The 20,724-nt window shown below is 39.9% G+C and overlaps 1 protein-coding gene across 3 annotated transcripts in view; it reads right to left on the bottom strand.

Moving 5' to 3' along the window:
* cdh17 (cadherin 17) overlaps window positions 1-20,460 on the bottom strand; it is a 44,302-nt gene extending 23,842 nt beyond the window's left edge. The window contains exons 1-6 of one of the 3 annotated variants that reach the window (XM_016992810.2): window positions 20,390-20,460; window positions 18,581-18,657; window positions 4,169-4,270; window positions 3,811-3,945; window positions 2,480-2,618; window positions 831-989 (exon numbers count right to left, since the gene is read on the bottom strand). In XM_016992810.2, coding sequence (XP_016848299.2) covers window positions 831-989; window positions 2,480-2,618; window positions 3,811-3,945; window positions 4,169-4,270; window positions 18,581-18,634 — 589 coding nt within the window. In that variant the 5' untranslated portion in view covers window positions 18,635-18,657; window positions 20,390-20,460. Of the gene's footprint in view, window positions 1-830; window positions 990-2,479; window positions 2,619-3,810; window positions 3,946-4,168; window positions 4,271-18,580; window positions 19,010-20,389 lie in introns of those variants that run through there. The other 2 variants (XM_016992809.2, XM_008108373.3) reach the window with 2 other exon arrangements.
* Between the last annotated feature and the right edge of the window lie 264 nt (window positions 20,461-20,724).

The following is a 20,724-nucleotide window of genomic DNA, read 5'->3' as shown; positions in this document are numbered from 1 at the left end:
GAAGGAAGGCCCGCTCTCTTGTTCCCTCCAGCCAAGCTTGAGATGAAGGTGGGACCAAGAGAAGGGCCTCTCCTGAACATCTCAGGGCCCGAGCATGTTCATACAAGGGGTTGCGGTTAGCCAAATAGCCTGGATCAAACAGGTATCCTAGAGATATATCCTTATCAATCGACTCAAACACTGCTGAGGGTTCGAGGAAAACCAAATCTGTCCAGTAGAAATACCTTTGGCTGGTCCAGTTTTCAGCTCTGATCCTCTCGAACTCAAGCCAAACTAAAATGGATTTAAACCAATCATCTAGAAAGAGCTGGATCTGAAAAGCCACTTTACAATTAAACAATCTTGCCCAAGAACAGAGCATTTGAAGTGAGCTGGAAATTCTCTATTGGAGGACTAAAAAGCTTCCCATCTTGAGATCTGCTGAGACCATATCTTTGGTCAAAGAGAATTCAGAAACTCATATCACTCAACTCTCTTAGTTTCACTCCTGGCAACTCATAAAATCAAGGAGGGCAGGGCTCAAAAGTTCATTATGTCTGAAGAGTTTTTTAAAATGAACTATAGCTCTAAAAAATCCCCAACTGAATTCCAGATTCTGGGAGCTATAATTTCTTTTTAAAATTGAATTTTACAAGTTTAGGTTTTACTAAGAGTTCAAGAAGCAGGTTTGGACATGTTTTGCAATGCTGCTGTTTATGGTGCAAACCTGGAGAGCATAGATGCTAGAATAAGCACAGACTCAAATGATTAATTAATATTAGCTTAAGCTTTTCAAGACAGGCTGCTTAGTTACTTTGAACTTGGAGACCATCAAGAGTAGATTTACCTACCAGCTTTGGTTGTGGAGATTGCTCCTGTGACATTGTCCACCTGAAAAAGCATCTCCTGGAAGGGGTTAGGGAAATGGTTACGGAGCCTGTAGCTCAGTTGTCCATTTAGGGTGTTGGGATCATCAAGGTCGATAGCTTTGATATACATGAAGGGTTTTCCTGTTTGGATTCAAAAAAGCACATTAAAATATATTACAGTAATAGAAACAGAAGTTGTTGTCCTTTGCTAGAAGATGAGTAAGAACAAGTAAAAGGACTTTATCACACAAATATGCTATTCCACTACAATCACATTGTTGTTCATAGCAGCTATAGTGTTGAAAAACCTCAATATCACACCTCTTTTTAGTAGCCCAATTATGCTAATTTGTCAATTTGTGGTTCCGCAATTATGCTTCTGCACACCCTCCCACACTATAGCTATTCCTTATTTTTAAAATATTTTTATTTTTAGTGCAATTGCACAATTCCAGATTTAAAAACTAAAAAAATAAAATAAAGGAAAGCTTAGAAATAGTTCTGGAAGAGGGGGAGAATCCAACCTCTTGATATGACTTTATTGCTGGCAATACTGGCACAGAAGCAGATGGCACCCATAATATCAAAGTAGATGATGGGAACGTTATAGGATTGGGAGCTATTGATAGGTTTTATCCATTAACAGCTATGGATGAGAGACTCACAGGGGTCAGGAAGACTGGCAGCAGGATGCACATGGTGTCATATGATAGGGAGTATCACCAATGCCAGTTTGCCTGAAATAAAACCCATAGTTTCCTGTTTGAAATATCTAAACCTACTGCTTCAGAACAATAGGATGTCCAACTTTGAGAGGGTTGGTAAAAGTTGTCATATCTTGAAGACAAGGTTCTATACATGATTGAAAAGATCCGTTCCTCAGAGCAAATCATTTTATTTTGCGTTTAGAGTCCTTTTCTGTGTATTAATTATGAGGAACTAAACATGGATTTAATTCACATGTCTAATTACAAAGCATATTTGAAGAAATCTCACTGTGATAACAAGAGAGAAGAACAGAAGGTGATACACTTTCTCAACATCTAGTCTGGTGTCAAGATGGTGTGGTGAAGATGTATCCTGCTCTCAATTATGTAATTCCCATAACAATTAAGCCATAAATCTGCTCCAGGCTTTAATCTGAACTTTAAAAGAGCTTTCCAAGTTGCTGAACCTATTTGACAGATAGGTTTCAGCACCCTGGATAGCTGATTGAAAGCTCAGAGTGCAAGTTGAGTGGACACTTCATCTCACTAACATGGAAGCCACCAGCTAGTGAAGTTTTTACTACACTAGAAACATCACTGAAACATTCAGTTTTTTCAGCCTTTCAATATTTATGCTGCCAGGTCTCTTGAAAATACAACATGGAAACACCATGAAGACTGCTATTTTCAATTAATGTAAAGACATGTTTGTTAATCATCCCAAGTCTCTAGGATTGGGGTGGGGTGAGTGATAGGTTCATAGTCTTCTGAATGCAGTCCATTTCAAACTCTCATTATCCCTAACAATTGTGTACAGAAACTAGGCAGGATGGGTTGGAAGCCACAAGAACTGGGAGATTGCTCTAGAAAGCTTAAATACTTAGCAATTTAAGCTGAAATGCTGATAGGTATGGAAATAAATACCTGGGCGAGAGTTTTGTCTAACTGTTCCAGTGTAGTTGTTCTTCTCAAATGTAGGCGGATTGTCATTGATATCCTCCACATATATATTGATAAAATATGGGCCTTGCACTTTCTGCCCACTTGCATTCAGGCCTTCCAACTAATGAGGAGAGGAAGAAAAAATGATATGAAAAGAAAGACATAGCCAAAAGTCATTGCCTCATATACATTTGAGCTTGTATGTTTATTGGTTTTTAGTTACTTGGATATTTTACAAGTGATAAAGCAATATTCTTACTTTATTATTGGTCAGTGGAGGCAATGCCCAAAAAAAGGGACCATGGAAAATGTGTGGCAAGGATAGAGAGGCAGAGATCAGGCATTATGCTCTACAAATGTCTGAATATGGTGAAATGAATCTCTTGAAGACATTAGATAGCATGAGAAGTATACTTGGCTATTTTAAAGTTGTTAATGATGCCATCAAAGCTTTTTAGGAATTGGTATTGAAGTTCCAAGAGTCAGTGCAGTGTAGTGGTTTGAATGGAGGGTAACTCTGAAAAGCAGGGTCTGAATCCACACTTGGTCATTGAAACTCACCAATGGCCTTGTGGAAGTTATATTCTTTCAGACTCAAAGCAAAACAAAGGCAACTTCCCACTGAACAAGTCTTACTATAGGTCATAAAAGACTTGAAGTCACACAACAGCACAACAATTAATATCACCTATGGCTATTAACTGTTGTTAATATTCAGAGATGATGAGCAGCAGTGCTGGGTAGGGATCCTGGGAACTGTCATTTCAAACAGTAACTTCTCCAATCTGTGTTAGTGGTGACAGTTAAATAGAACTTCTACTGTCCAGAAGCAATATTGCACTAAACACCAATTTCTGGGACTTGTCTTAGCAAGGGAGGATTGTCTTCTTTCCTGTTTCTGGATTCATTATTAGCAAAACTTTAGCCATTTTGGAAAGAAAGCAGAATCCTGGATGTAGTCTAGCAGGGCTTCCCTGATTTACTTATTGTCGGAATGGAGAAATGTGTAATCATGTTTTGCACAAAGAGACAAATAATAAGGGTTCCTTCTTAAGTGCCTTCTTTTTCTCGTTAACTCTGTTGATTCTTAATTCATAAGGTGATACTCTTGGATTTGACTTAGCTTCCTCCCACACACCTCTCCACCACCAACTACCACTCCCATCCCATGAACCATACAGCTAAAGGTGCAATGTTCCCATTTTTTCCATTCCAAAATTTGTTGTTCACAGGAATAAAACTAGCTCTTTACTGAAGAGGAACTTCAAATACTATTTTCCACGTGGACTAACATACTTATATCTTTGTTTTACCTGCAACTTGTGGACCTTTTTGGTTTCCCAATCTAGAGCCTTGTTAAGATACAGAACTCCATCCGATACGATTTCTATGATGCCATCTGTGTCGCCAGTCAGTCTCAAGCTGACAACAGGAGGTTGAAATATAAACTAGTCCAGGAGAAAAAAAAGAAAGAAATCAGAACTTATATTTTTGCTTACATATCCCCTCCCCACATCCTTAGTAGTTTTTAATTTATTTGAGAACCTGTGATATGAACGTTCATTTCCTATGCTATTCTTGACCTTAGCCAAAAAGCCAAGGAATAGCCCATTTTTATTTTCTTCAGTCATGTTCAATTTTGGGTCATTTGAAATTGAAGAGTCAAATTACCCGATATAACATCATCCCTCCTTGAGAACCTTCTTTAACAAAAAAATCCTTGTTTTCCAGAGGTCCATCTATCTGTACTTTGTCATTAGCTTGGCAATCAACCTTCAGGAAAGAAGAGAAAGGGAGAGAGATGATTAAGACTAACGGTTGTGAATATTTATGTTTGAAGCAAGCCAAGACAAAACCATCAAGAGATGCCAATTATGGATTTGAATTTTTTGAGTTAAAAAATCACATTCATGGTAGATGGGCCCTGATGTTGAACTTTCATGGCAACTTTCCACTTCCATATAAAGTAAAATTGATATCCCTGTAATCATCGTTTCTAGATAGCTCAACAACATGCATATGCTACAGTAGGATTAAGACATGGACAATTCTCTTCTGGCCAATTCTGCAGTCAGTTGTTCTAAGTGCTGTTGTATAGCGTATTGAAAAAAGGTTACCGTTGTGATTACTGAAATAGCTCTTTGTCCCATCTTTTTGAGATTACTGGATCATCACATTCACTGGGATTAGGAGCACAGGACCCACACCCCATGAAAGTGAAAATGTCTAGAACGGTGATTCCCAACCTTTGGGCCTCCAGGTTTTTTGGACTTCAGCTCCCACAGTTCCTAACAGCTGGTAAGCTGGCTGGGATTTCTGGAAGTTGAAGTCCAAAACACCTGGAGGACCAAAGGTTGGGAACCACTGCTATAGAAGAACATCCCTTAGTGATAATCTCTAGATCCTCCATTATGATTGAAGGAAAATGCTCATCGAGTTTCACCTAGAGCAAACTTTTAAAATCAAATATGTGCATAATCAAATCCACAAACGTCAAAATCGCAAATGTGGAAGGATGACTGTACAGCGGTATGGCAGTAATGCCTCATAGTATCACTACAATACATTGTCCCATAAAAACTTCCCTAATGATATCTTTTATGGGTGGCTGACTCAAGTTCATGAAAATGCAGTGCTTTCCTATACTGTTCAAAGGTTGGTTCCTCACTTAGTATGCTATAGCCGCTCCCTTAGTGATAAGAGAAATTGAAAAGAGAAGCTTAAAAAAAGAATGCATGTGCTCTACTGCCCTGCTGACAGAAAACCACATAGAAAATGACTTTTAAGATCTAGTGATAAGAGTCACAGATAGTGTTATTTCTTATGCCAAGCCTATGCTTATGTTTTATTTTAATTGCTTATGTTTTATTCTTTTGTATTGTTGTATATTGGCATCGAATTCTGCCAGTTTTGTAAGCCGCCCTGAGTCCCTTCGGGTGAGAAGGGCAGGATAGAAATGATGAAAATAAATAAATATGCTACTTTATTCTGAAATAAGTCAATTTTCTAGTGATCTTTTTCTCACTAGTCTCAAGAAGATTTGGATCAGGATATAGGACAAGAACTGTTTTGATCACCTTGGTAGATGTTCTACTTGGGGATTAGATGATGGAAGTATGGTATTTATTTATTTATTTATTTATTTATTTGCAGCATTTATATTTCGCCCTTCTCACCCCAAAGGGGACTCAGGGCGGATCACATTACACATATAGGCAAACATTCAATGCCTTTTAACATAGAACAAAGACAAACAAACATAGGCTCCGAGCAGGGCTCGAACTCATGACCTCCTGGTCAGAGTGATTCATTGCAGTTAATTGCACTGGCTTGCTCTCCCGCCGTCTTGGACATCCTAACAAGTTTTGCTAGCATCAATGATGGTATTTTTTCAGACTGCTTAACTGGATTACATATTTGGTGTACCGACCGCCTTGCAGCAATTCTTAACCTTCCTTTTGGATTTTAAACTCTTTTCCTGTCTATGGATGTTTGCACTGGCCTTGGTAGTCCCATTGTTTAATTTGCTTTTAGTGATGTTTGCTAGATGCCTTTCAGTGCAACAGCAGGATGAAAAATGTAATGAATAAAGAAAAGGGAACATTTTCCATGTTTATGAAAGAAACTTTCATTTTTAGATATTGTCTTTAGAAAAACTTCAAAAGTGGGCTCGACCCCATATCAAGCCGTTCTTCTGAGGCAGAGTGACTGAGCACAGTGGTTGTGCATCCTATGGTATGCTTCCACTGTAAGGTGACTATAGAGGCATGTGGAGGATCTGGTAATGATTTCAATGGTATGCTTCCACCAGTCACATGAACAGCTTAAAATTGAAAGTTAAAGATAATTGTTATATTGTCGTGATGCTACTTCTGATTTTGGTTTCTAGAATTTTTAAAATTTGATTGGTAAATAGCTATATTATATTGTTTATTGTGAGTGTTTAGCACAGGCATTTGGACTTCAACTCCCATAACTCACACAATTTGTAACAGCCTCAGGCCCTTTCCTTTCCCGCCTCAGACAAAAATGAAGACAAAAACAGTGGTGGAAATAATGAAATAAATACCAGACAATTATAATGTTTGCACATATTTTATAATAAATAAATAAAACAAAATATTTTGCAATTTTCCCAGTACTGTTCTTTGGAAAATTTCACCGATTTCTTCAAAGGGAACACAGCAAAAAAGAATAACAAATTCAACTTGTACAATTTAAAATAGAAATAAGAAGTAATCCTGTCTCCACCTGTACAATGTAAACAACACTTTTTAAAAGTAAACATACACAAACAATCCTGCCATACATTTCAGTTATGTATGAAACATACATACAAATAAACAAAACTTAATAAAACACACAAACATGCTAAGCTACTAAAATGTTCAGAAACTCCTTTTCCATTATTTGATAAACTTCCTTAAAATGAAAATAAGTCTTCTGCTGCTATTTCCATGAGAACAATTATGTGTGGATGGAAGAGGGAATTGTCTAGGAACCAATAACAGAGTATAATGATTTTTTTTTATCATGTCAGAAGTGACTTGAGAACATACTGCAATTCGCTTCTGCTGTGAGAGAATTGGCCGTCTACAGAGACATTGCCCAGGGGATGCCCGGATGTGTTACCATCCTATTGGGAGGCTTCTCCCATGCTCCCACAAGCTAGAGCTGACAGATGGGAGCTCACTCAGCCTCACGGATTTAAACCGGCAACTTTCAGGTCAGCAACCTAACCTTCAGGTCTGCAGTATAGCTGGCACAAGGGTTTAATCCATTGCGCCACTGCGGTTCCAGTATAATGATTACACGTTGCAAAATAGAAGAAAACATCTGATACATTATTAAACAAAATTTGTAAGTACAGTAGTTTGAATCTATGTTCAGACACAGAGCATTGAATCGGACAAAAATAGCACAGAACTAAAGAACAATTCGTTTTTAAAAAAGAAAGAACAAAATTAAGATGTAAGACTAACCTCAAAAAGTTCTTAAGGTCAGTTTAAGGTCATCTATATACGCTCCTATATAGAGAACTACTATTGATTTCGTGTTTTGTGGTCAAGGTCAGTGAAAAGTTAAAGAACTTCCTGTGCAGCCTCAAAGGAAGTACAACATGAAGATGTAAGACTAACCTCAAAATGTTACCAAGGTCAGTTTAAGATGTTCATGTATGTTTAAGATCAGTTTAAAACTAAAGAAATACCTGCGTGTTGCCCTGCACAACTATAATGTTATAATTCTACCTTAACTGCTATGGCTCCATCCTATGGAAACTTGGGATTTTTAGTTTGTTGGGCAACTTTGGACTCTGTTGAACGACACCATTCATGCTCTATAGTAGACAATTCTATGTGCCTCACCAAATTACAAAACCCAAGATTCTGTAGGAAGGAGTGATGGTACTTAAAGTGGTATCACGATGCAATAACTGGCAGTGTGGATTCTCACTGTCTTCACTGCTGTAGTCAGTTATAATGCATTTCTGTTAAATCACAGTGAATATTTCTACATTCACATCTGCAGCAGTATCTTTGAGATCCTGGAGGCTGCATCCAGACATTTGGAGTCCACATTTGTTCTCAGAACCTCAAAACACTTACAAATTTGCACAAAATTCACTGTGATTCAAGCAGAAATACTATAGCTGACTGCACATCTATACATCAGTAAATAGTACGGAAATTAATCTAAAAATATATTCTATTCAGGAAAGCTATATTTTCTCTCTAGAATGAAATGTGAAACCATGGCTCGAGATAGCTTCCACTTCATGCTGTGGGCACCAACTATCAGTTGCTTGCTTTATAAATGACATTTAAAGAATCAAAGTTATTCACGTGGACTCTATGGCCCAATCATCAGGCCAGTGTTTAAACATTACATAGATAAGGTAAAGGTTTCCCCTGAGGTTACGTCCAGTCATGTCTGACTCTGGAGATTGGTGCTCATCTCCATTTCTAAGCCGAAGAGCCGGCGTTGTCCGTAGACACCTCCAAGGTCATGTGGCCAGCATGACTGCATGGAACGCCGTTACCTTCCCACCGGAGCGGTACCTATTGATCTACTCACATTGGCATGTTTTCAAACTGCTAGGTTGGCAGAAGCTGGAGCTAACAGCGGGTGCTCACTCCAGTCACGGGATTTGAACCTGTGACCTTTCGGTCTGCAAGTTCAGCAGCTCAGTGCTTTAACATACTTCGCCACCAGGGCTCCTAAACATTACATGCTCTCCCACATTCTCCAGATGAAAACTGGGGGCAGATCTACAATTACCACTAAAGTCAGTTTTATACCGGTACTGAAGAAAGTGATTTTGCTGTGCAAGTGATTACATAAGAAATCCTGGAACCAATTTGAGATCCAAAGGGTACGCAAGCCCCAGAGCAATGATGGGCAGTAAGGGCTTTCTTTCTTGTGGGCATTCATTGTTTAGTCAGCACAGTTTGAAGCTATCTTGAAACTGCATTGAATGGTCAGTGCAGATGGGACATACATATGCAAACAAAATTAAAATATGGTCACTCCCTCCATTACTATAGTAGATATAGAAAAATGTATTTTATATTATCCTTGTAACTACTATGAAGAAATAATCTATTAACAATAACCCCATCTCCCCCCTTTCTTGTTTTCCTTTTTTCTTTTTTGTTATTTTATACACTGAATATTTAATAATAATAATGATGATGATGATGATGATGATGACTAAAGTTATCAACGAGAAAGAACACAGAAGCTAAGAGATGTTGCAGCATTTTTTTTTGCCTTTTACCCAACTTGTCCTCTTCCCCACTGAGTGAACACAATACAAATTACTTTTTTCCCTTTTCCCAGTTTGCAGGATAGAAGTAAGCTAAGGATTAAGAGAAAAGAGAAGAAAGAAGCAGGGTCATTCAAAATGCAGGTGAAAATGGGACAACAATTGATTGATTTGGATTGTCATAGTGAAATTGGGATAGTTGAAGGGTATAATATTACTTGTAGACCAAGACAATGGTTTCTTATTTTTGTTTGGTCACTCCAAATGTGTGTCCACTAGTTTATTTGCTCCATCTCCTCTCTTAACATTGTGGCTTAAGTTCCTGTGAAAATTCAGGGCACTTGCTTTGTTCAAAATGAGCCAAAGGACCTCATCACATGGACCTTGAGAGATGTGGGGGACTGTCTGTCTAGAGAATGGGCCGGGCTTTAGCACAGCGAGTTAAACCACCAGCTGCAATAAATCTTGTTAGTCTAGAGCAGGGGTCCCCAAACTTTTTAAACAGGGGGCCAGTTCACGGTCCCTCAGACCATTGGAGGGCCGGATTATAGGGTTTTTTTTTTAAACTATGAACAAATTCCTATGCACACTGCATATATCTTATTTTCAAGTAAAAAACAAACAAAAACGAACAAATACAGCCTCAATGTTAATAATAATAATAATAATAATAATCATCATCATCATCATAAAAATAATAAGGAGGGTTGGAAGAGACCCCTTGGGCCATCTACTCCAACCCCCTTCTGTTTTTGTCCACACCATAATCAAAGCACCCCTGACAGATAGCCATCCAATAATAATAATAATAATAATAATAATAATAATAATAATAATAATAATAATGTAATAAACATGGTTGGAAGAGACTCCTTCAGCCATCTAGTCCAACCCCCCTTCTGCTTTTGTGCACCAAAACATAAAGAACCCCTGACCAACAACAACAACAACAATAATCACCGTTGGAAGAGATTGCTAGCCTTCAAGAAAAATGAATCCACAACAGGGCTGCAGAGTATTCTTTCAGTTATTCACATTGGAATGACTGACGAGGGAGAGAGGCACATGCGGACTCCCTGCTTGTCTTGCCTTGTCTCCCTGCTTGTCTCCTCGGCAGCGGCGGGAGGGGGAGGTGCATGCGAGGTGAGGAAAAGGCGTGCGCCTTTCTCTCCTCGCTCGCCCGGCACGCACCTTTCCCGCTGCATTCCTCAGTGGCAGGGGCGGGAAAGCTGGCCACAGGGCAAGGGAGGAAAGGCGAAGGCCTTTTACTCACCCTGTGTGTATCTTCCTCGGCGGCAGCAGCGGGAAAGCTGCCGGCGGGGCGAGGAAAAGGCTTGCACCTTTCTCTCCTCTCTCTCCCAGCATGCACCTTTCCCACTGCCTTCCTTAGTGGCAGCGGTGGGAAAGCTGCCCACGGGGCGAGGGAGGAAAGGTCCAAGCCTTTTACTCACCCCTGTGCATCTTCCTTGGCGGCAGCAGCAGGAAAGCTGCCCACGGGGCGAGGAAAAGGCGTGCGCCTTTCTCTCCTCTCTCGCCCAGCACGCACCTTTCCCGCTGCCCTCCTCGGTGGCGGCGGCGGGAAAGCTGCCCGTGGGGCGAGGGAGGAAAGGTGCATGCCTTTTACTCACCCTATGTGCGTCTTCCTCGGCAGCGGCAGTGGGAAAACTGCCCATGGGGCGAGGGAGGAAAGGCGCAGGCCTTTTTCTTGCCCTGTGTGCATCTTCCTTGGCAGCAGCAAGCTACCCACGGGGCTAGGAAAAGACGTGTGCCTTTCTCTCTCTCGACCAGCACACACCTTTCCCGCTGTCTTCCTCGGCAGCAGCGGCAGGAAAGCTGCCCACGGGGCGAGGGAGGAAAGGCGCTGGCCTTTTACTTGCCCCATGTGCACCTTCCTTGGCGGCGGCGGGAAAGGTGCGTGTGGGCCGGGGAGGAGAGAAATGTGCATGCGCGGGCCGGATAAATGGCTCTGGCGGGCCGCATCTGGCCCGCGGGCCGTAGTTTGGGGACCCCTGGTCTAGAGGTTGACAGTGTGAAACCTGCGTCAGGGTGAGCTCCTGACCTTTAGCCCAGCTTCTGCCTACCTAGAGGTTTGAAAGCAAAATGTGAATAAATAACTAGGGACTGCTTAAAAGTGGGGATGTATTAAGACACCCATAAGGAAATGCCGGTGATTCAATCTAAAAGAGGAAGTTATGAACAAAGCTCTTTGGCAGGGAGATAGAGCGACAGCACCCCCCATAGCCAAAACCAAGCACAAGCCTCCAAGAAGCTGAAGATGGGGAAAAAACCTATATATACCTCTATCTATGTTCAATTGTCTGTCTATAAATGGTATTGAATGTTTGTCATATATGTATGTTCTGTGATCCACCCTGAATCTCCTTCGGGTTGAGAAGGGTGAAATATAAATACTGTAAATAAATAAATAATAGAGAAGGGAATTATACTTTTTGATCCCCAATTGTCCCGTTTCAAGTTCTATCTTCCCATCATACATGTTTTCCCTTTCAGTTTCCCCCCCATTGTTGCTCACGTTCCAGCCATCACACAGAGAATCTTTTTCTCCGCCCTCTCCGTATTACATTTTTTAAAATCAGGGAAAATTTCAATATCGAAAGCCAAGATTATTATGGACCTCATCTCATTTGGGGAGGGGGGGGAAGGAGGAGAATTTTAAACCCCTTTGCCATGACAAGTCTTTCCCATGCCTTCCTTCCCTCCAGTATAATTATAAACCCCTTTGCAACGATCCCCTCTTGCAAGGCATTGCTTCCCTTCATTAGACCCGTATGATTTTAAACCCCTTTGCCATGATCCCCTCCTGCTAGGCTTTCCTTCCCTCCATTAGAACAGTGTTATGCTTAAAAGCCAGCAAGAGCACAATTTAGAGCCTAGATTACTATTAAGGAGAAAATGTAGTGAAAGCAAAATGGTGAGGAACACCCATTTGTTCACGTCACTGAAACAGTTCACCACGGGCTTCAGTGTTAGTGATGGTTCTGGTGCACACTGGGAGCTCAGAACAAATTTCTCTCCCCTGTTCTAAACTCCCTCCTTTCAGCACGCTTCACCTCCATTTTCAAGGATGAAGGACAACAGATGACGGCCAGAAGTAGGCAACCTCATGTGATGGGCTCCGTGCCTTTTCGTCCTTGAAATGGAGATGAAATGTCTTACGATGAGGAAGAAGCTCCATGTGAAAACGTCCAAAGAGAATGAGAGTTTTGCACAGTTACCTATCTTTTCTTTAGCCAAAGATTGTGTTTAAAGAGGTTCTATCTTAACCATATCTTAAGGAGAAGTCTCTCCTGTTTGGAAAGACCAAAGTCTAATCCTTCAACGGTAATCTCAGGTTCAAAGTTTAATTCTTAGACTATGGTAAAGATCCTTTCCTGCCAACTGCCACTGTTTTATGTGCACTATAAAATGTCTGAAAGCCTCGTGAATCATTATTTAATGAAATGGCAAGGGAGGGTGGGTCTTCCTCTTTCCTTATTGCCTTGGCAGTTTTGCAGCTGCTCCAAGGATAATTTCAACAGTCTGTCAATAAAATCTTTGGCTATACAGAATCATGGATTCATATGCTTTACAGCAAGTGGATGATCCTGACATCAAAATTCATGGATCTACCACATATACTAATCCAGCATGATTCCTTGCAAATCACCTTACAATTAACTAAAGATATTCTTACAAATTAAGATTGCTTAATGAGTATAATTAAAGTTGAAAACAAACAATAATCCAGGAAAATACTATAAATTAAAAGACTAATTGGGAACAATTAAAAATATCCCATATGATGTGTTTTCGAAGGCTTTCATGGCTGGGATCACAGGGTTGTATGTATTTCGGGCTGTGTGGCCATGTTCCAGAAGTATTCTCTCCTGACGTTTCGCCCACATCTATGGCAGGCATCCTCATATACCTCACAACCTCTGAGGATGCCTGCCATAGATGTGGGCGAAACGTCAGGAGAGAATACTTCTGGAACATGGCCACACAGCCCGAAATACATACAACAATCCCATATGATAATGGTATAAATTTGAAGCCCTCTCTAAAAGGTCATCACAAATTGCTTACTCAGCTCCTTGGTGAATCTCAAATCACAGATCAATTCCTTTATTCTATATTGTAAGTCCGGTGAGTTTTTGTGTGCAATCCACTAAATACACACTTCCACAAATATATTACAAATTGTATTAATATCTGAAATAATGCAGCTACCATCAAAACAGTTTTAGTTCTTTTATCCCTTAATTTACAGGTTAATTCCATGGGAGAAAGCAAAAGACCCTTGTGAATAATTATGTAATGCAACAGTAAGAAATAATAGTTCTCTCTATTGCTTATTACATTTGTAGTTAAGCAGTTGTTCCCCGAGCTTGGAAGTAAGATATTACAACTTACTTGGTTACTTTTAGCTTTGCTAGTATTCAATAATAAAATTGGGAGAGATTTGCAATTCAAAAATGACATAATCAGCAGGAACTGAGTTACTTTACTGATATCAGTGAGTGCCATTTTCTAATTATGTTATAAGAGAATATGTATCAGTGTTTCCCAAGCTCTGTTCTTCCAGAAGAATCCCTGACAAGGCAACTGGGACTTCTAGGAGTTAAAGTCCAGATCACCTGGAGGTTTGGGAATCTAGCATTTGGGAATCATTGGTATAAATAATACATTATCATTTGTCCAAGTCACCTTGACCAATAGTCAATAATTCTAGGAACTTCAGTTCAAAATACCTGTAGAATCAAAGTGTGGGAACCACTGGTCTAGACCTTAAAGGAATTGTCAGTGTTGCTGAACATACTTGAGAAATAAAATTAAGCACTTTAGATAGCATTTATAAAGTTCAGATTAAAGCCTGGAATGGATTAACTGATCCCCTGATATGGTTGTTAGCTGCTACTAGTACCTGAGATCTCATGATCTTGTATGGCCAGGCTAACTGAAGGATTCTGGGAGATAGTGTCAAAAAGGAATTTTGCCAAGCTCTCCAGCATTCAGTGCTAGAGGAAATTATATGATTTATATTAGTATAGATGGAGTGTTTTATTTGCATTGTTTCATAGTAACACCCTATGCAATAAATGGTTGTTTTTTCGGAGCTGTGGATTTGTCAAACGTCAACATGCAAAAATTCAGATATCCCCACCCCAAAGGCACACATGGATCATGCTGGTATCACTGACAATAGCTACTAGTCCTAACAGGCCAAATAGAATTAGTATATTCAGAAGAAGCAGGCCACCGATTGCATAGTGCAAGAAAGGGGTGCTTATTTCCCTCTTTTTTCACCTCTTGCTGGTGGACTTTCTCGAAGCATTGCCACTGCAGGAAATAGGATGGCCCTCTAATGGGTCAGTTCAAATAGGTCTTTGACCCAAACCAAGACCCCTTATATATTCCTACAGACTAAGCTATGTTGTTGTAACTCAAAAGATTTGCGGAAGTGACTCTATTGAAATCATTAATCACAGTGCTAAATACATACTTCAGACAGAGGACACTTCAAATAAAGGGTTCCTTAACAGTCATGTCATGTTTGGTTCCAATGGGGCAAAATGCGATTTAGATACAGATCTTAGGATCACCAATAATTTTTTAAAGGCAAGCACTGGGAAAAGAATAAAAAATTAACCACACTCAAGATAATATGTGATTTCAACCTAAATATATGAGAATGGGAATTCTAAATCAACACATTCATTAATCATGTAGAAGCTTTTCTATGTAAAGGGTTTGTTTGCTTGTTTTCTCTCCGTATGGAGTGAAAAAGTGGAATATAAATAAACATAATGATGATGATGATGATGATGATGATGATGATGATGATGATGATAATGGTGATGATGATAATGTCTGGAGAGTTCTGCCTACATGGAAGACTTTCTATAGAAAACAGTTCCTATATAGGAGGCTTGATTATTTGTGTGTGTCTTTGTTTCTGACTGGAGCCCTCATGGTGCAGTGGGTTCAACCACTGAGCTGCTGTACTTGCTGACCAAAAGGTCAGCGGTTCGAATCCAGGGAATGGGGTGAGCTCCCACTAGTAGCCCCAGATTCTGCCAACCTAGCAGTTCGGAAACATGCAAATGTGAGTAGATCAATAGGTATTGCTTCAGCGGGAAGGTAGCGGCTCTCCATGCAGTCATGCCAGCCACATGACCTTAGAGGCATCTATGGACAATGCCGGCTCTTTGGGTTAGAAATGGAGATGGGCACCAACACCCAGAGTCAGACACGACTAGACAAGGTTTTTCCCTTGTCAGGGAAAAACCTTTACATAACCTTTACCTTGTCTCTGACTAATAGAGATCCTAAGGCAAACCTATCATGGGGTATGTATATAGTAAGACTTGTTCAGAACAGATGTGCCTGCCTTGCCTTGAGGCTGAGAGAGTGGGGCTTGTCCAAGGTCACCCAGTAGATTTCCATAGTCAACTGGGGAATCAAACCCTGGTCTCCCGAATCCTAGGCCAATATTCAAACCATTACATCAGACTGGCTCTCATAGGAGGGCTGCACTACCAGAATTTCTATGGATTCCAGTCTAGCTCTAGCTCTGCCCATTTTTGCTTGTATTCCAGAACACAAGTACAGTAACAGTTTCAATTCATGTAATGCAGAACTCAGCAAGAAAACACTTCTCATCTGTGTTTAAAGCCAATAGCTTTGCCAAGTTCCTACTCACTTAACCTTTGTGATTTCTGTTCAAATCAACATATTTTCCACTCATCACTCGACTTATCATCTAGACAGCTTTTCTTTTTCTGGAAAATGGATATGTCCCTATTGACCAGAGGCAATCTATGTTTTCTTGATGAAACACTATCCCTATATCTGGGGAACGTATGAAATTTGTGTCAAAACAAGTTACAAACTTATACCAGTTTTTTACAGGACTGGACCGATACATTTTTTACTTGAAGCAGAACAGGACATACACCCCACAGTTTGCCCAGGTCAAGATGGATAGACCCCAAAGCCAACTAAATTAATTTGCCTCCTGGGACTGAAAAATCCACAAACATCTCCTTTCTGACTTTAATAGCTTACACTTTGTTGTCCTTTGTTGAATGGACTGTCATACCCTCCTTCTGTCCTCATTTGGCTAATATAGTTCCAATTGGCCCTTTACTATTTTTAGCCACCTTTAAAATGCTCAATTCCAATTGAACATGGGATGCTTCCTGTGTTACTGCCACAGCAGCATACGTCGGATCCTCTATAGTTTTGCAACGGAGACCCGCCGGAAGTAGTTCTACGTCGTAAGAATGGAGCCGGTAGGCTACATAGCAAAACTATCTAAAATCATATTGTCTTGTGTCAATTTGAAGACAGTTAACCGCAACAAACTATTCCGCTCCAGAATCATCCAGCCAATAATGGGAAGCTATGAGCTATGGTCCAAAAGCTTAATTTTGCCAAGCTTCGTATGGCTCTGTTGCCCAAATTAGATGACGCAGTTAGTACAAAATTAGAAACATTACATTAAGAGGCAAGAGACGTCCTTTGACTTAGCATGAGCTTGCCTTACTCCACATGTTGTAAATTAACTCCATGCTTTCAGGGGAAGTGTTGCAATAATACACAATTCTTTAAATGTTAGATTTTAACTTGGGGCATCCGGGAAATTAAAATGCCCGCTAGACCAGCTGCCCAGTGCTGTTCAGTATACTGCCACCAGAACCAGCTAAGTCCAGTAGGGCACCCTGACAAATATAGATCAGAGGACATTTTACTCCATGTCCCTCCCTTCAAACCAAAGACAAAGGGGGAAACAAGCCCTGCATTTGGTCAATATCATTTAAGCCAGTGGTTCCCAACCTTTGGGCCTCCAGATGTTTTGGACTTCAGCTCCCACAGTTCCTAACAGCTGGTAAACTGGCTAGGATTTCTGGGAGTTGAAGACCAAAACACCTGGAGGCCCAAAGGTTGGGAAGCACTGATTTAAGCAGTATCTTTGAAACAGGGCTCTAAATGAAAATAACATATCCCATATTTTTCCTCTCTAAAACGTTGGAAGGAATAAAACTGGAAGCCTCTTCAAGTAACCAGCATAGGCCTGAACTGAATATCAATATTCTAAGAAACAGTTTAGAAAACTTATTTTTTGAGAACATATTCCAAATTTCTCCCACCATTACGACCCATGATAGCAGGGGAAATCTAGGTGTTGTCACTTGAAAAGAAATTTTGTTCAATTCTGTTCTTGGCACAATCCTTTTGCAGGCCTCTTTTCCCAAACACTTGCATTTCCAGCAGAATAACATGATTTTATTACTGTTTCTCCTTCAACACACACACTTTCCATAGCTAGATAATCATGTCAGCAAAGCAAGCAGGAGGATGTGTGGCCTCCAGACACTTTTGAAAACCCTTAACAAAAGGTTTACAAAATGGCGACATGCTATTCTGTGTTGTTAGGTTCAAACTGTTTATTAGTCGGAAATTCAGGCACTCTTGAGCTAATATGCACCAGCTCCAGACATTAATAAACATTTCTAAGATAAAATTATCTTTTTACTTTTAAAAAATTCCACAGAACAGACAAAGTACAGAGAGAAAGTGAGCAATTGCTCACTATCTCACAAATGATATGAAATCTTTTCCGTGTGGGAGATGGGTAGCCATGTTACTCTATCGTAGCAGAAAGCAATGGCAACTTGTGAAAAGCTAACACATTTTATTTGGCACAAACAAATTTCATTTAGCTTAAACTGCAGAGTCTCACAACTAACTTCAACATGGATTTGTGTGATCCATAGGTGTAACTGTCAAAATAAGAATTCATTTGAGGCAAAGTCCACATTTTCCTAAACACCTAGAAAGCATTTATTTTACGAGATCTAAGAAACTTTTTGATGGAAGCTATGTATAGTACAGCAAGCAACTTTAACAATTACCTTCATTGAAGAAACACTGGGAAATTTCCCTATGCTAACAAACTCAAGTTTAGAAAGGCCAAATCTCAAACTGATTTCAGTATTTACTTCTCATGTTGGATATGAACTGATTTTCCTGCCAGTATTTGATTAGAAATGGTCTAAATAAATGGAACCAAAAATGCAGTATAATATTCTTTTCTTCCTAACTGCTGTAATTGTCACTGCATATATGGAAAATAAAGTAGCCTTCCCCCAACCTGGAATCTCTCCCAGATGTGTCAACTACAAATCCCATCATTCACTGAGCCGCATTGAGAAAGGATGGAATAGCATCATATATATACATACATACATACACATATTAAGGACCTGTCTATCGGATACCTAAAATATGAGAGAAGGGTTTGTATGACTTACCTGCTGAAGTAGAAGGAGAAGACACAGTATGTGGGCTCCATATAACTTAAACATCTTTAAGCCTTCTCTTTTATGTCCTATAAATGTCATCACAAAAGGTTTGAGTAGAGAAAAAGTTAAGCTCTCTCTTAAGAGCTGAGTCAAATATTCATGCAAATAAGTAATTCAGTCCTCCAAACGGTCATACCACATTTCCTGACAAGGATGTGGTTCCCCCTTTTTCTTGTTAGAATGAAAAAAATTACACAGAAAGGCACTAAACCAAACCATAAGATTTGCTATTCAAGGGGGAATGACGTACATCAGGTACAATTCTCGGAGGCCTTCCTTTGTAAGGTTCACCCAACCCACAGCAAACAAACTGATTGGATCTGAACATCCCTCCTCCTCCGATGAGGAAAGGCTTCCTTCAGAAGAGGAAGTTTCTTGTCTCAGCTCAAAGGCAACTTTGGATTTATGCAACACAACAGCTTGGTTTTCATTTCTATATGATACAAGGAACAGAAACTAGACATAGCATGTTGAGGGAAATCTATGAATGGAGAAGGAAGTTGATTAAGCTAGAAGTAAAACAAAAAAGGAAATAGGAATGGTGGGACCAGGGGAAAGCGCTGCTGAAATGGTGAAAAGAAAATGGTAACACAAGGAGGGATGTGACTGGGAATGTTTCACAAGTTCTGTAATAGTTATTTATTATGGCTCTACTACAGATCTCATCCATTGTGAGGGCGTGGAGATACATAATGTAAATACAGTAGAGTCTCATTTATCCAACACTCACTTATCCAACATTTGGGATTATCCAACGCATTTTTGTAGTCAATGTTTTCAATATATCGTGATATTTTGGTGTTAAATTTGTAAATACAGTAATTACTACATAACATTAATGTGTAATGAACTACTTTTTCTGTCAAATTTGTTGTATAACATGATGTTTTGGTGCTTAATTTGTAAAATCATAACCTATTTTGATGTTTAATAGGCTTTTTCTTAATCTCTCCTTATTATCTAACATATTCGCTTATCCAACGTTCTACCGGCCTGTTTATGTTGGATAAGTGAGACTCTACTGTACTGTTTTCTCCTGTGTTCTCCTTGCCTCTTCGTGGGTTGCATTCAGCACAGTACAGGAGCCTCCAGTGGCCTAGGGGATAAAAGCCTTGTGACTTGAAGGTTGGGTTGCTGACCTGAAGGCTGCCAGGTTTGAATCCCACCCGGGGAGAGCGTGGATGAGCTCCCTCTATCAGCTCCAGCTCCATGCGGGGACATGAGAGAAGCCTCCCACAAAGATGGTGAAAACATCAAAACATCCGGGCGTCCCCTGGGCAATGTCCTTGCAGATGGCCAATTCTCTCACTCTAGAAGCAACTCAGGTTGCTCCTGACACGAAAAAAAAAAATTCAGCACAGTTAGGAGACGGAGCCCTACCAGAAGCAGCTCTATATTGTTTGATGGGATCCAAGAGGCTCTGTCCCCAAACTGTGGTGAAAGTGTTATAGGATGGGTGAAATTGCCCATGTGATGAAGTCCTAAATGTCTTCTCTAAACCATAAATTACAGAATTCCTTAGGCTGAATCATATGAGTAAAAATGGAATCATAGCACTATAATTTTGTAGTGTGAAAGGTTTCCTGATTCAGACAAAGAATTTGGCTTCTGATCTTGGAGAAAGCAAATGTTAAAAGGTACCTTGTTTTTTAATAAGCATGGGGAAGTTTATTCAACATGTCTGATGAAAATATGCGAAAACAAAGCCCAGAAGCTGTTTAAATCTTCTAAAGAAATGATAGAAAAAGCCTCTCTTACCTCTAGCAGAAAAAAGTCCAAATGGTTCTGAAATATATCTCTAACACCTGCTCACGTTGTTGGTAGTGACAAGCCCTGTCTCTCTTTGCAGTTCCTTAGAAACTTTCAAGACTTTGGATCAAACATTAACTAGTCTTTTTACAGCAAGGTGTGGCTTGAAATGGCGACTATAGCAATATAATATAAAGGACACAAATTAAAAGAGTAGTTTCTCTCCAGACCCACCCCTGAACTTGCACATGACATAGAGCTTGTTATACATTTAGAAAGTGGGTGAAAATGATACTCAGAAAAAAGGTGATTTCATTTAGTAGAAACGGAAAGAGAGCATGCTT

Source organism: Anolis carolinensis, chromosome 4 (assembly GCF_035594765.1).
Source record: "Anolis carolinensis isolate JA03-04 chromosome 4, rAnoCar3.1.pri, whole genome shotgun sequence".
Taxonomy (NCBI): domain Eukaryota; kingdom Metazoa; phylum Chordata; class Lepidosauria; order Squamata; family Dactyloidae; genus Anolis; species Anolis carolinensis.
This window is presented reverse-complemented; position numbering and strand designations above follow the sequence as displayed.